Source organism: Tupaia chinensis, unplaced genomic scaffold (assembly GCF_000334495.1).
Source record: "Tupaia chinensis unplaced genomic scaffold, TupChi_1.0 Scaffold000111_1, whole genome shotgun sequence".
In the NCBI taxonomy this organism is placed as follows: Eukaryota; Metazoa; Chordata; class Mammalia; order Scandentia; family Tupaiidae; genus Tupaia; species Tupaia belangeri.
The window spans coordinates 2599202-2612034 of NW_006159575.1; the positions used below are offsets into that span (position 1 = coordinate 2599202).

General features: G+C 45.7%; 1 protein-coding gene across 1 annotated transcript in view; it reads right to left on the reverse strand.

The window, feature by feature from the left end:
* Positions 1–7124: 7124 nt before the first annotated feature.
* Positions 7125–12833, reverse strand: part of RNF212 (ring finger protein 212) — a 42658-nt gene continuing 36949 nt past the window's right edge. The window contains exons 6-7 of the mRNA XM_027770078.1: positions 11804–11876; positions 7125–7245 (exon numbers count right to left, since the gene is read on the reverse strand). Of these exons, the coding sequence (XP_027625879.1) occupies positions 7125–7245; positions 11804–11876 (194 nt within the window). The remainder of the gene's footprint in view (positions 7246–11803; positions 11877–12833) is intronic.

Here is a 12833-nt window from a genome sequence, read left to right on the forward strand (position 1 = left end):
GGGAGACCAGCAGTTAGCGTAATGGCTGTCGCTGGACTCCCGGACCCGGTGGCTTAAACTCATGCCGGGCGCATGTGCGTGTGTGTCCAAGATCCCTAGGGGAGAATGGAGAAGGGATTGAGGTGTGGCCATCCCCCCTAGGGGATGATTTCTTGCTTTCTCTTTCTCTGTCTCTCTGTGGTGAGTGCATGCGCCCTATAGCAAAAACCTCTCAAAAAAAAATTGTTATGGACACTAGAACCAAAATGGAAATAGTGGGGGAGGGGAAGAGCATAGGAAAGGAAATTTGGGGAAAAAATGGAGAGGTAAGGCATTTGTGGGACGCAGATATGGTTTATTATTTGTTGATGAGGACATGCATATGTTCTCAACTGGGCTGGACTGAGGTGTGTATCATGCTGGGTAAAGTCTTTTTACAATCTAAATTATGTATAGTGATTAAATGTATAAATAATAATTAAAATTAATTAAAAAATTATAAAAATATTATAAATAAAGACTGAAGAGCAATCCCTAAAAAGGAACTGGAAAGGAAACAATTGTGCCTATGTATCTGGCTGGAGGTGTGATCACACATACGCCTCCTGTGAGGGTCCCTGGAGGAGGCTGCTGTGTCAGGAGGGAGCACAGATGTGGCTGTCATCCCCTTCTCCATGAGGCCTTGGGCTCTGTCCTGACCACACTGGTCATGTGTGGCCTCTTCTGTCTTGAAGTGAGCAATTTTCTCTACCAAGTCGGGCCATAGCTCTTGACGAGCCAAATCATCAGGAGAGACTACTACCAGGTCCTCTGGCCCAGTGGCACTGTCCTCCATTCCCTTTGGACCCCTCACTGCCTTACCCTGACCTGCCCCTCCCACCTGCCTTCCTCAGAGCTGCCCCCTTGGCAGGGCTAAGGACATTATTTATGCCCTCCCTCAGCTGCCCATGGATTTCCCACTCACTTTTTTGGTGGCTCCTCCTCCTCGCCTCCCAGCCTGGTGAGCAGCCCCTATGTGGATCCCTGGCTCCTGGCCCTCCCTCACTGCCCAGATCCTTTCTTGGACAACAGTCACTGACTCTGTCTCCACCACAGAGGTGGGAGATACTCAGATCTCTCCCTGCCAGTGCTGCCCTTCTGTGCCAAGGCTCCTGGAGTTCTTTGAGGGCACTGCTGGAGTTAGTCACTCTGGGCCCCTGCAGGCCTCCTCCATCCTCCTGCTCCCTCCAGCCTGTCTGTGCAGGTCCTTCCCAGACTCTCCATTAGCACCAAGATCGGCCCCTTGTTCCCCTCTGGCTGCTTTAGGTAGGGACCCTAATGGCAACTTCCGCTGTCCCTTGGCTTTCCTGGGATGGGTCCTCTTTGCCAATGCAAGCTTGTGACTGGCTGGTGGTCTTGACTCTCCCAGGAGGATGTGCTGTCACTTGTGGTTGTGAGTTGATGAGCGGCAGGATGGGAGAGCTGCCTGTCTGACCCTTAGAAGCATTTCTACCCACCACTGGCTGGCTCCCCACAGGGGTGAATACCTGCATGCACAAAGGATACATGAGGCTGGTGCTGGGAGAAGGTGCAGCCCCGTAAGCACCTCCAGGGCTCAACTCAGCTCCTGACACTTCGTAGGTGCTCGAAGATCAGGACAACGATTTCCTTGCTACACTACTTGTGACAGGACAGAAAGGGAAGACTGGGCCTATCAGGAGTGAACTAAAGGAAGCTCCTGCCAAGCTGAGGGACTGTCATAGAACAACTTGTAGAGAGTGAGCCCATTTTTATTAAAACCCAAACAAATGGCCTGGCCCAACCAAGAGCAATCTGAAAGATGAGAAGTAGGTCTGACAGATGCTATGTGTCTAAGGGGAAATTTGTCAAGAAGTCAACCCAGCAGGGCCTGGCAGGGGACCTATGTGCCACATATTCCTTAGCCATGCCATCTTCGGGTACCTGATTAGCCAGGGACCAGGAGGACTCATTTTATACCCTCTCAGGCTTGGGACTGGATAGGTGTTATTTTATAATAAAAACAAGAAACAAAAGCCATAATGTAAATAGCCACTGAGTACCTAGTGAGTGCGTGACATCTAAATGAAGTAGATGTGAAACAGAACATGACACTAAACCACCCTGGAAAGTTCGCGCTATTCTGTATCTAAACTTTGATGTTTTTTAAAACTATATGGTGTGCACACTCACCAGAGAGGGACAGAGAAAGAGAGAGAGAAAGAGAGAGAGAAAGAAAGAGAGGAGAGAGAGAGGAGAGAGAGAAAGTGAGAAATCACCTCCCGGAGGGATGGCCATGCCACAACCCCTTTACTCCATTCTCCTCTCAGGATTTGGGCACACATACACGTGCCCAGCATGTTTTTCAAGTTGCTGGGTCCAGGATTTGAACTAGGCAGTTATCCATGTGGGATCCAGCAATCTTAACCACTACACCACCTGCTGGCCCTGATTTTTTTTTTTTTTTTAGTGGAAAGGGAGGATGAGCAAGAGACATTTTGACAGGGTTTCCCCATGCTGCCATCCTCCTGCCCAGCCTCTAGTTGTGCCCCTCTGTGCCCAGGGTGTCCAAGTTGGTTTAGAATCTGAAACTGGGCCTTCCATGCGACTCCAGTCTCACACAGCGGTGCCCTTCCACCTCTGCCACTACCACTGGCCCGTAATTCTTCAGGGCCACTTTGCGAGATCAGCACAACCAGTAAAAGCATATGGTCTAAAGACTTACTAAGGGTCAGTTTCCATAATTAAAGATCGTAGTTCTGAACATGTGATTGCCACTGACATCCACGTTCTCTCCCGGAGGGCTGAATGCCAGCCTTTACCTTTGGGGTCACTAACCCACAAGGCACAGAGAACACTCTACCAGGCACACTTTTAGGGACAGTCCCACTGCTTCTCTAAACCACGTCCTCCTGGAAGCACTGATAAACTTGGAGGCGGTTGGCAGAGAGCAATGTACAAGCCTGGCCATGTGTGCTGTCCCGCACTGTCTTCACTGGAAGCCAAAGAATCTCGACGTTCTCTTCTCATCCCACTTTGTCTTCAGCTGCCTTCAGGGACTGCACCAGAGCAGCATGCCTGGGACTCACAGTCTAGTGCCCTCTAGTGTACCAGATGGGGCTGCGCGCTGAGGTCGGGACTGCTCCTGGCAGATGGACATGCGGCTTGAGACTCTAGTCCTGTGCTTTTACCTGTGTCAAGCAGCCATCAAAGTGATACTCTCACACTGCACCTAAAATGACTCCTTTGTCAGTTAATTTGAATACAACAGCATTAATATTAAACATCTTGAAGGAAACACTTTGGTCAGTTTGAACAAGAATTACAGTATTTTCTTGGACCTGCAGTTGGCGTAATGGCTATGTTGCTGGACTCCCATGTAGCTGACTACAGTTCAAGTCCCGGACCTGGTGGCTTAAACTCACGCCGGGCACGTGTGTGTGCATGCCCAAGATCCCGAGAGGAGAAGGGATTATGGTGTGGCCATCCCCACTAGGGGGTGATTTCTCGCTTTCTGTCTCTCTGTCTCTCTCTGGCTTTCTGGCGAGTGTACACGCCCTATAGCAAAAACCTCCCCCCCCCCAAAAAAAAGACAGTATTTTTTGAAGAATGTCCCATTAGCCCACTGATGATGACATCCCTCCTGGCTAAGGCCCTTCTAGACTATTTCCTCTGAATCTTCCGTCTATAAATATTAGGTTTAGGCTCAAAGATATTTTTCCCTCCTTAAAACTCAGAGGCTTAGTGAAGAAAGCAAGTTCACAGTGAGAAAAGTGTCCACTTCCCTGGCACTTCTGGGAGGATTCCCTAACACACATGGTTCTGGCTAGCAAGTGCTCCCCTAAGGGGGCTCTCACTGTGCTGTCAGATGAGGAGTCAAAATGCTCACGAAGCAGGGAACTGTGTGAAGCTCAGCTGTGCGTCAGGAAGGCGCTCAGGCTCAAGGTTACATTTGAACTCTGAAGCCCTTGCCCTGAATCACAAAGACAAAAAACTACAAGAAAATAAAAAAAGCACAAATGGTGGACATCTGGTGGGCAGCATGAGACCACAGATGACACCACACTCCATTGCCTCAAGGCCAGACCAGGAGACACCGCTGAGCTGGAGGACCTGCTCCAGAGCAGAGCTTAGCAACACTGTGGGGTCGCGGAGCTGCCCACCTCCTAGCCCAGGACATGCATGAATAGTGGGGTGCCATCCTTCCATGTCCTGCCTTCCTGTCTGTCCGTCCTGCCCATGGACTTCATGCAGTGCATGCTTTCCTGCATGGGCTGGTGCCCCTGCATGGCTGTTTCCAGGCTGAATTTGGGCACCTGTGCTCCGACCAACAGCCAGCCAGGAATGAACTCTGGCAGTGCTGTCACTCTCTGTGGAGTAGATTTTGTAAAATTATCTGGATGTTTTACTTAATTTTGTCTTTCCCATTGAAAATTGCTGAAAAACAAATGAGCTGATGTTAGTGATGACAAGCGAGACACAAGGACTGACCCTGGCAAACACCCTCACTCCTTCAGACTGGTCGAAAACAACCTCAGTGAAAGGCAACAAAAATAAAGATCATGGGCCAGTAGTAGTGTGGGGGTTAAGGTGCTGGGTACTATGTGGGCAACTCTGCGGTTCTAGTCTTGGACCTGGCAGCCTGAAAAACATACCGGGTGCAAGTGCGTAAATGCCCAAAATCCCAAGAGGAGAATGGAGGAGAAGGGATTGTGGCATGGCCATCCCCTCTGGGGGTGATCTCTCACTCCTCCCTTCCCCGTCCCTTGCTGTCTCTCTCTGGCAAGTGCACACACCGTATGGCAAAAAAATCTTTAAGTGCACACACACACACACACACACACACACCAAATACTGAAATTACGGCATCAAAGTTTAAGTCTAAAAAGTAAGGTGAAGAGTCAACTAGGTGATGTGAAGATTAAGGCAGCTGAGTCCTATATGGATGACTACCTGGTTCAAGTCCCCGACCTGAGGCTTGAAAAACATACTAGGCATGTGTGCATGAGTGAAAATCTTGATAGGAGAATGGAGGACAAGGGATTGTGATGTGGCCATTACTCCTGGCAAGTGCATTCTCACTTTCCCTCTCTTGCTCTGTCTCTCTGGTGTGTACATGTGCACTACAGCAAATTTTAAAAAAAATGAAGTGACAGAAAAACTCATGAGATTTTAAAATTATGACCCAACACTCAGCTCCTGGCTCAGTGACTCAGTGATCCCCCTGAAGGGGAGAACAGGAAGGCCAAAAAGGGAAGCAGCACCTAGCTGCACCTGAGTGGAAAGTATTTTTGGCAGTTTTCAAGGATGCCCCCAGGGAAACATAGCCATGAGGTGGTCATGCTGTCCAGGTCATACTGGGGATGGTCATCCACCACCACTCTGCAGAGCCACCCCAGCCAGCCCACCTGCCCCAGACCAATTCTACTGCTGAATGTGCTCTGTGAGAAGCTGAGAGAACCGAACTTTGAGAAAGAGATTAATTAAGTTATTTTTTTCACATTTAGGTTATATCTTAATGTTTGAAGCAATCATGCACATATTTTATAATATGCACAGGAAAAGAAACATTTGTACCACAAGTAGGAACTTTATAGCACTTTAAACCTTTGGGGAGGTGCCAGCAGGTGGCATGATGGTTAAGGTGCTCGACTCCCGCATGGTTGACTGTGGTTTGAGTCCTGGACCTGGTGGCTGGCTTTCTCACTTTCTCACTTTTCATGATCTGTCTCTTAAAATAATAAATAAATAAATAAAACGATTCCTTTAAAAAACCTTTGGGGAATGGAATCAACTTAGAGCATGCACATACTACATGATTTCTGACATCTGACATCAGGGATTCTTGGGACACCTTCCAGGACACCAAAAGCAGGGGTGCGGCCATCTTTTTGCCAGCAGCCCCAGGCATCTCAACTTAGAGCATGCACATACTACATGATTTCTGACATCTGACATCAGGGATTCTTGGGACACCTTCCAGAAGGACAACAAAAGCAGGGGTGCGGCCATCTTTTTTGCCAGCAGCCACAGGCATCTTGCTGTCTAGAGGGTCCAGGTGAAAGGCCCCGATGTGGCCTCGATAGCATGATCACCTCAAGCAGTCTTTAACATGCAGCCTGCTGGGGTCTTTTCCTGTCCCCAGAAAGGTGGTGGTCATGCCTTCTTGCTCCAAGTTACATATACCTGCTGTGGGACTGACCCAAGTGAGATCCACATATGAAGTTCTTTGACGATTTTAGGTAAAGAAAACACAGGATTAGAATTAACCCCATAGGTCTCTTTTCCAACCTGCTGAGATCTCAAATAATGGGAAAGATACAGGGTTTGAGTTTGAAGAGCCTTCTTTGTGAGCTGTGAGTGAGAGTCTTGTGGAGGGTCCCATCTGCTGGACAGAGGAAGAGGCTTCATGCACAGAAGCCTCACCTGTAAGGTGAGTTCAGGTACAGAATTCATCTCTGGAGACAGAGACTCATCCACTGAACACAGTAACATATTCCAGACAAGAGTGCACTGCACAGAACTGTGCGATAAGCATCAGCTAGCACAAGGACACAACAGAGTTGACCAGAACTGCCTGGTTTTCCCTGTGTGGAGGTTCCAGTGCATTATGCTCCATGTCCTGGGCCCACGTGCTCACAGACTGCTCTCTCTCCAGAGACTAACAGTGAACTAATAGGTGGCTCATCTGCCTCCAATATCAACATTTTTTTTTCTTTTTTGGTTGGTCTTTAAAAATTCAAAACAAAAAATTTATTGCCAGAGGATGTGCACACTTTTCAGAGAGAGAAGGAGCGAGGGAGAGACAGAAAAAGAAAGCACTCCCCTCAAATCGGGCATGGTTATGTCATGATCCTTTTCCTCCCATTTCTTCATCCAGTCAGGATTTGGGGCACACATGTACCTGTGCCCACGTGTTTTTACAAGCTGCTGGGGCTGGGATTTGAACTATGTTCAGCCATGTGGGCTCCAGGTCCCAATGCACAGTCCTTAATCACAGGATCAGCCCAGCAACACCGACATTTTGAGGAAGTCCTAGGGTGTTAAGAGGAACAGAGTATCAAATGTGTCACCTATGTTACCCCAGATAATCAGAAAAGTACTTTACTCAATTACTTTATTATTTCATCAAGAAAAAAAACATATGATTAAATCTGCCTACTAATGCATATTTGCTGATGGCCTGACTGAGAAGCTGGAAAATCCACAAATAGGGATGACAGGAAAGTGCTCATCCTTCTTGTGTAAATCTCCCGAGGTGAGCAGATCCTAGAGGAAGCATGGAGAGTCATAATGAAAAGATGTTAACTGTGTCTTTGACATGACTTCAGAACTTTACACTGTTGAAGATGAAAACGCAAGTGTCAAATAAGGAAAATAACTTGGCAGAAAAGAGTTCACTTAAAAAAATATTTAGGTTTTTGCTATAGGACATGTGAGCCTACCAGAGAGAGAGCAGGGGAAAGTGAGAAATCACCCTTCAGGGAGGATGGCATGCTGAAATCCTTTCTCTTCCATTCTCTTCTTGGGATTTTGGGCACATACGCACATTTGCCTGGTGTGATTTTCAAGCCACCAGATCTGGGATTTGAACAGCAGTCAGCCATGTGGGAATCCAGGGCCTTAACCACCAGACTACCTGGTGGCCCTCTAAATACACATTTAAAAAAATTCAGATTGTAGGGTTGGCAGGTGGTGTGCTGGTTAGGGTTCTGAATTCCCATATGGTCGACCATGGTTCAAGTCCTGGACCTGGTGGCTTTCTTTTTCACTTTTCCTTTCTTTGTCTCTTTCTGGTCAAATTAACAAATAATAACAACAAATAAAATAAATAATTATTACAAAAAAAATCAGATGCTACATTAATCCTTTTGGAATATTAATAATATATTTAAGGGACCAGCAGTTGGCCTAATGGCTATGTTGCCGGACTCCCGTGTAGTTGACCGAGGTTTGAGTCCCGGACCCAGTGACTTAAACTCACACCATGTGCGTGTGTGTGTGGCCATCCCCCTGGGGGTGATTCTCACTTTTTATCTCTCTGCCTCTCTCTGGTGAGCGCACACACTCTATAGCAAAAACCTCTAAAAAATAATGTACTTAAGATATTATTTAAAATTCACAATAGAATAAAAATTAACATTAGTCAATTTATGAACTACTAGTGAAAATCTCAGAAAGAACATTCCCAAGAATATTTGGAATATTTGGCCTGGCTATGGTGGCACAAGTGGTAGGTGCTGCTGCACAATATTAGAGCCGTATGGGAAAGCCTGGGGTTAGGACCTGGGTCAATCAACCTGATCATGCCAGGCACACCCATAGATGCACCTGTGATTCTGGCTGGCTGGAAATCTGGGTAAAGGATTATGTTATGACAAGACCATGCTGGAGGTCCCAGTCTCTCTCTCTCTCATGAAGTACACTTAAAAAAAAAATAAAAGAACATTTAAAGTTTTGTCTGTGCCACAATCATGTGTACTTATTTTAAAAGTTTCTCTTATACATGTACTTTTCCATGAGAAATATTTACTTTTCAAAGTTAGCTGAGAACTTGCCTAAATACTGCCTCTGCAGCAGGCCTGAGATGCTGATTGGATGCCTGGGTGCCAGGGGTTGGGAGCTCCCAAGGCTGGGAGAGCCCCCTCTTCCTGCTCTACCTGGCAACTGTGATGTTGGGATGTGCAGTGGTGGAATCCTAGTAATAAATTCAACAAAGAAAATCATGAATGCTTTGAATGTCTTTGATGACATGGTGACTCAAACATTAACCATTTTGTAATTTTAAAAGCCATCTATTGATTCGAAAGTACCCAGGACAACAAAGGCCTTACTGTGCCAGGGTTGATGTTCATATGGGCAGTGACTGTATTACAACATCCCCTGCAGGGAGCTTCTTGAGAGAGGCCTTCTCTGGCCAAGATGATGGTAAGCCAAACCTCAAGAGGATGGCTGCCATTACTGTTGTCAGTGGACCCTCCCATTGGGCCCTCCTTGTGTAGTGTAGACAGAAGCCAAAAGGTACAATCTACCTTTTCACAGGCTCAATAATAGTAAGAACCTCAACAGAAAAAAGAAAAGAAAAAAAAAAAAAAAAAAAGGAAGAGAGCTCAGGGTCTTTGCTGACCTCTCATTTCCTCTTGACACCAGACTTATCTTCATAGTTCCCAAGGTTAACTTTGACTCATGGTCTACTTTCTCATGGTTTCCAACTCTGACTCACCAGGCAGCTCCAGCCCATATGGGCTCCTCCCCTCTCCCTGTCCCTCTTCAGCCCTACTCCTTAAGTGTCAAGGTCCCTTTAGGTTGTACCCTCAGCATGTTGAAAGTTCTGGAAGCTTCCATAGCAAGCTTTTGATTATGCCTTTTAGGGTGATAAAGCCTAAATCAGCTGTCCAACCTAGACCTAGCTTGTAGGCTCTATTGAGGGCTGTGGTTCTGTTGCTGGGGTTTTTCTACTACATAAATCTATTTTTTAATTTTCTGTATTTTAGGATGGTCTGACATCTTGGGGCCTTGCTATTTGTTTGTGAATACACCTTTCATATGCAAACCAACTAACCCAAGGTCCAAATTCCCAACTACCTCCTTTACCTAATTCTTATATTCCCAATCAATATCTAGACTCCACAGAAAGCATTCAAACTAGCAGGACCTGAGCTGTGTGCCCCGTGGAACCCTTACTCCTTCAGTTTCCTGACTAGCTATGCCTGTCCCTTATCTTGGGAACTGAAAGTTAAACTCTTTCAAGGCAATTGTTTGCTATCATTCTATCACATCTGATTCAAAGTCTACTCAGACAGCTTCATGTATAACCAAACTCATCTTTGCTCACTTGCCTGTACTGTCTGTCTGCCCATACTGTTATCAGAGGAGGGACAGAGGATGGGACAGTGGGTGCAACAACAGGAAGACATACCACCACACCACCACCCTAAGGTGATAGTGAAGCAGAAGAAAACTAGCAAATGGAAGCAGGCAAAGGGGCTAGAGCATCTGTCTAGTTGGAAAACTGTCTAGATAGAAAAACTGATCAGGGCAGAAAATTCCCTGGCCAAGGTACTGTAGGCAGATTTCCAGTGGGTGATGTCTAGTTGATTAAGCCATGTTTGATATAGCCAATGAGATGAGAATAATCAGTGGGCCCAACCAATGATCAACTGATACTACCTAGATTAAAAAAAATCATAAGCCTCTGGGACCAGCAGTTAGCGTAATGGCTATGTCTCTGGACTCCCATGTAGTTGACCACGGTTCGAGTCCCAGACCTGGTGGCTTAAACTTACACCAGGTGCGTGCCCAAGATCCTGAGAGGAGAATGGAGATGGGATTGCAGTGAGGCCATACCCCCTGGGGGGTGATTTTTCACTTTCTGTCTCTCTCTGTCTTTCTGGCAAGTGCAAGTGCAGAAAAAAACCCTCCCCACACACACACACACACACACACACACACACACACACACACGTCTCATAGACTATAACTGCCAGGGCCCTTGAGCCACTCCTTCACTGAGAAAGCCCACTCCGATCTCTTGGGAATGTACTTTCACTTTTATTTAATAAACTACCCTTTGCTTTCACTATTGGTGTGTTTTGTTCAATTCTTTTTCTGAAACACCAAGAACATGGACATTATCAAAGCCGTCCTGCAACAACAGGTGCTGCAGGGTCATGGGCTCCAAGGAGAGTCAACTCTCCGGGACTGGAGAACGTCTTCACAGGGCTGGTCACAGGCAGAACATAAGAAGGGCCTCAAGATTTGGGTGGACAGTGCAAATAGGCATGGCTTGTGGACCAGTTGTGTGTATGAGCCCTCTGCAAGCTGGGTGAGCTTGGCAGGGGGCATGAGAGAAGGTAGACAACCAATGGGCAGCTCAGTGTGAACTTGATTATAGGTGTCCGAGGTTGTTAAAGGGCTCTAGGCAGGGGTAGATGGTAGAGTCTGCCTTTGAAAACTTACTAATAAGGAGGTCTGTATTTAGAAATATCTGATGTAGTCTTACTGCAGCAGAGGAGCTGAGGTTACACAAATATTGGAGAAGAGCATACTTAAGTGAATTAAAGTCTATTCAGGCCTTGCCAAACTACAGCAGACAGTCCGAATCCAGCCCACCACCTGTTTTTGTAAGTGAGGTATTATTGGAACACAGCTATGCCAATTGGTTTACTTACTGCATATGAATGCTTTCTCAATACAAAGGCAGAGATGAGAAGTTGCCCAAAATATTTAGTTGCTGAAAATATTTACTCTCTGCATTTTGCAGAAAATATTTAGTGACCCTGGTTTATTCCTATGATAAAATATTATGCAGCCATAATGTTTTTTCTGGAGTTTTAGTAATAGGGCAAATTCTCTAAGTCATATTTTTGCTTCAAAAGAAACAAAATATGGGATGCTGGCAGGTGGTGTGGTGGTTGGGGTGCTGGACTCCCACATAGCCAACCACAGTTTGAGTCCTAGACTTGGAGGCTTGCTTTCTTACCGCCCCCCCCCTTCTCTTTCCCCCTCCATCTTTCTCTGGTCAAATTTAAAAACAGTAAAAAATAAATAAAATAAAATAAAATAAAATAAGCAAATTTAAAAAAGCAAAATATGAAGTGGTCTATACAATATAACCTCATTTAGAACATGAAAAATAGAATTAAAAAGCAATATAGTAAAACTTTATTTAACAGTAGTTATTTCTAGTGACTTATTCTGAGTAAGTTTTATTTTGTCTATGTTTTCCCTTGTAAATATTGTCATAAGCTAAGTGATATATAGTGATTGAACATATAAAATAAAAATAAAAAATAATAAGAAAAAGAAGTTGTATATGGGACACTACCTGAGGGCCTTTGACGTGCTTGTTTGACTTGGCGTCAGGCTCAGATGCTGAGCGCCCTGGTAGGAGATGCTGCCTGCGGTAGAACAGGAATAAAACATACGTGTCACGTCATGGTTCTGTAGGGAAGATGACTGTGCTTCTAGTAGTGATTGCTTACCCCACACCCCACCTGACCCTACCCCTCTGTGAGATCAGTAACAGGCTGAGCCATGTAAACGTGTGCTTTGCTCCCTAAACAATTACAACTGTGACTGAGCACCTTGCGTAGGCTTTTCCACTCCACAGACGAATCCACGAGTGGTCTGTAAATGTCTCACATTTTAATCTTTGTACCTTTATGTATTTTTGCAATGTAGAGAATATTTAAACTACTGAATAAATCTACAGTTTGGTATCAACACCTGGGAGCCAGAACTGACCGGTCCAGCTGAGCTTCAGCTTTACACAGGAACTCCCAGGCTGTGGCTTCCGGCTCCACTAACCATGGGCTTAGTCGGGGGAAGAGCAGCCACAGTCATGTGGTGCATGCTGGGTACACAGACGTGCTCAAGAGAGATCTGGAGCATTTCACTTCTCTTCACACTCTGACGTCTATAAATAGCTACTCTGAGAAGTACTGAGAAGTACTGAGAAGGGAAAAGCACTTCCAGTAGCTCTTATAGCTATCTCCTGCTTGTGGATCTGACTTGCAGTTAACTTTCTCCATTTCCCTGGCAGCATGATACGGCGAGATGAGACAACTCTGTTCTGAGGCGACATTGCTTACGGTCAAACCAACCCTGGGTTTGGAAAATTACCTAGAGAGGAGTCAAACTTTGGCTTCCCTGAGCACAGTGACTCTTTTTCTATTTTCAATTTTATTTAAATTTATTTATTTACATTCATTCACTGGACTTCATTACAGAATACAAAATGAGTTTTTCCATCCAGAATACACTGTATATTGGCTCAATCAAGCACATCAACATACATGTTGTCGTCAACAAATAATTTTCCATTTCTTGTTTCCTGTATATTTTGCTTTTCTTCT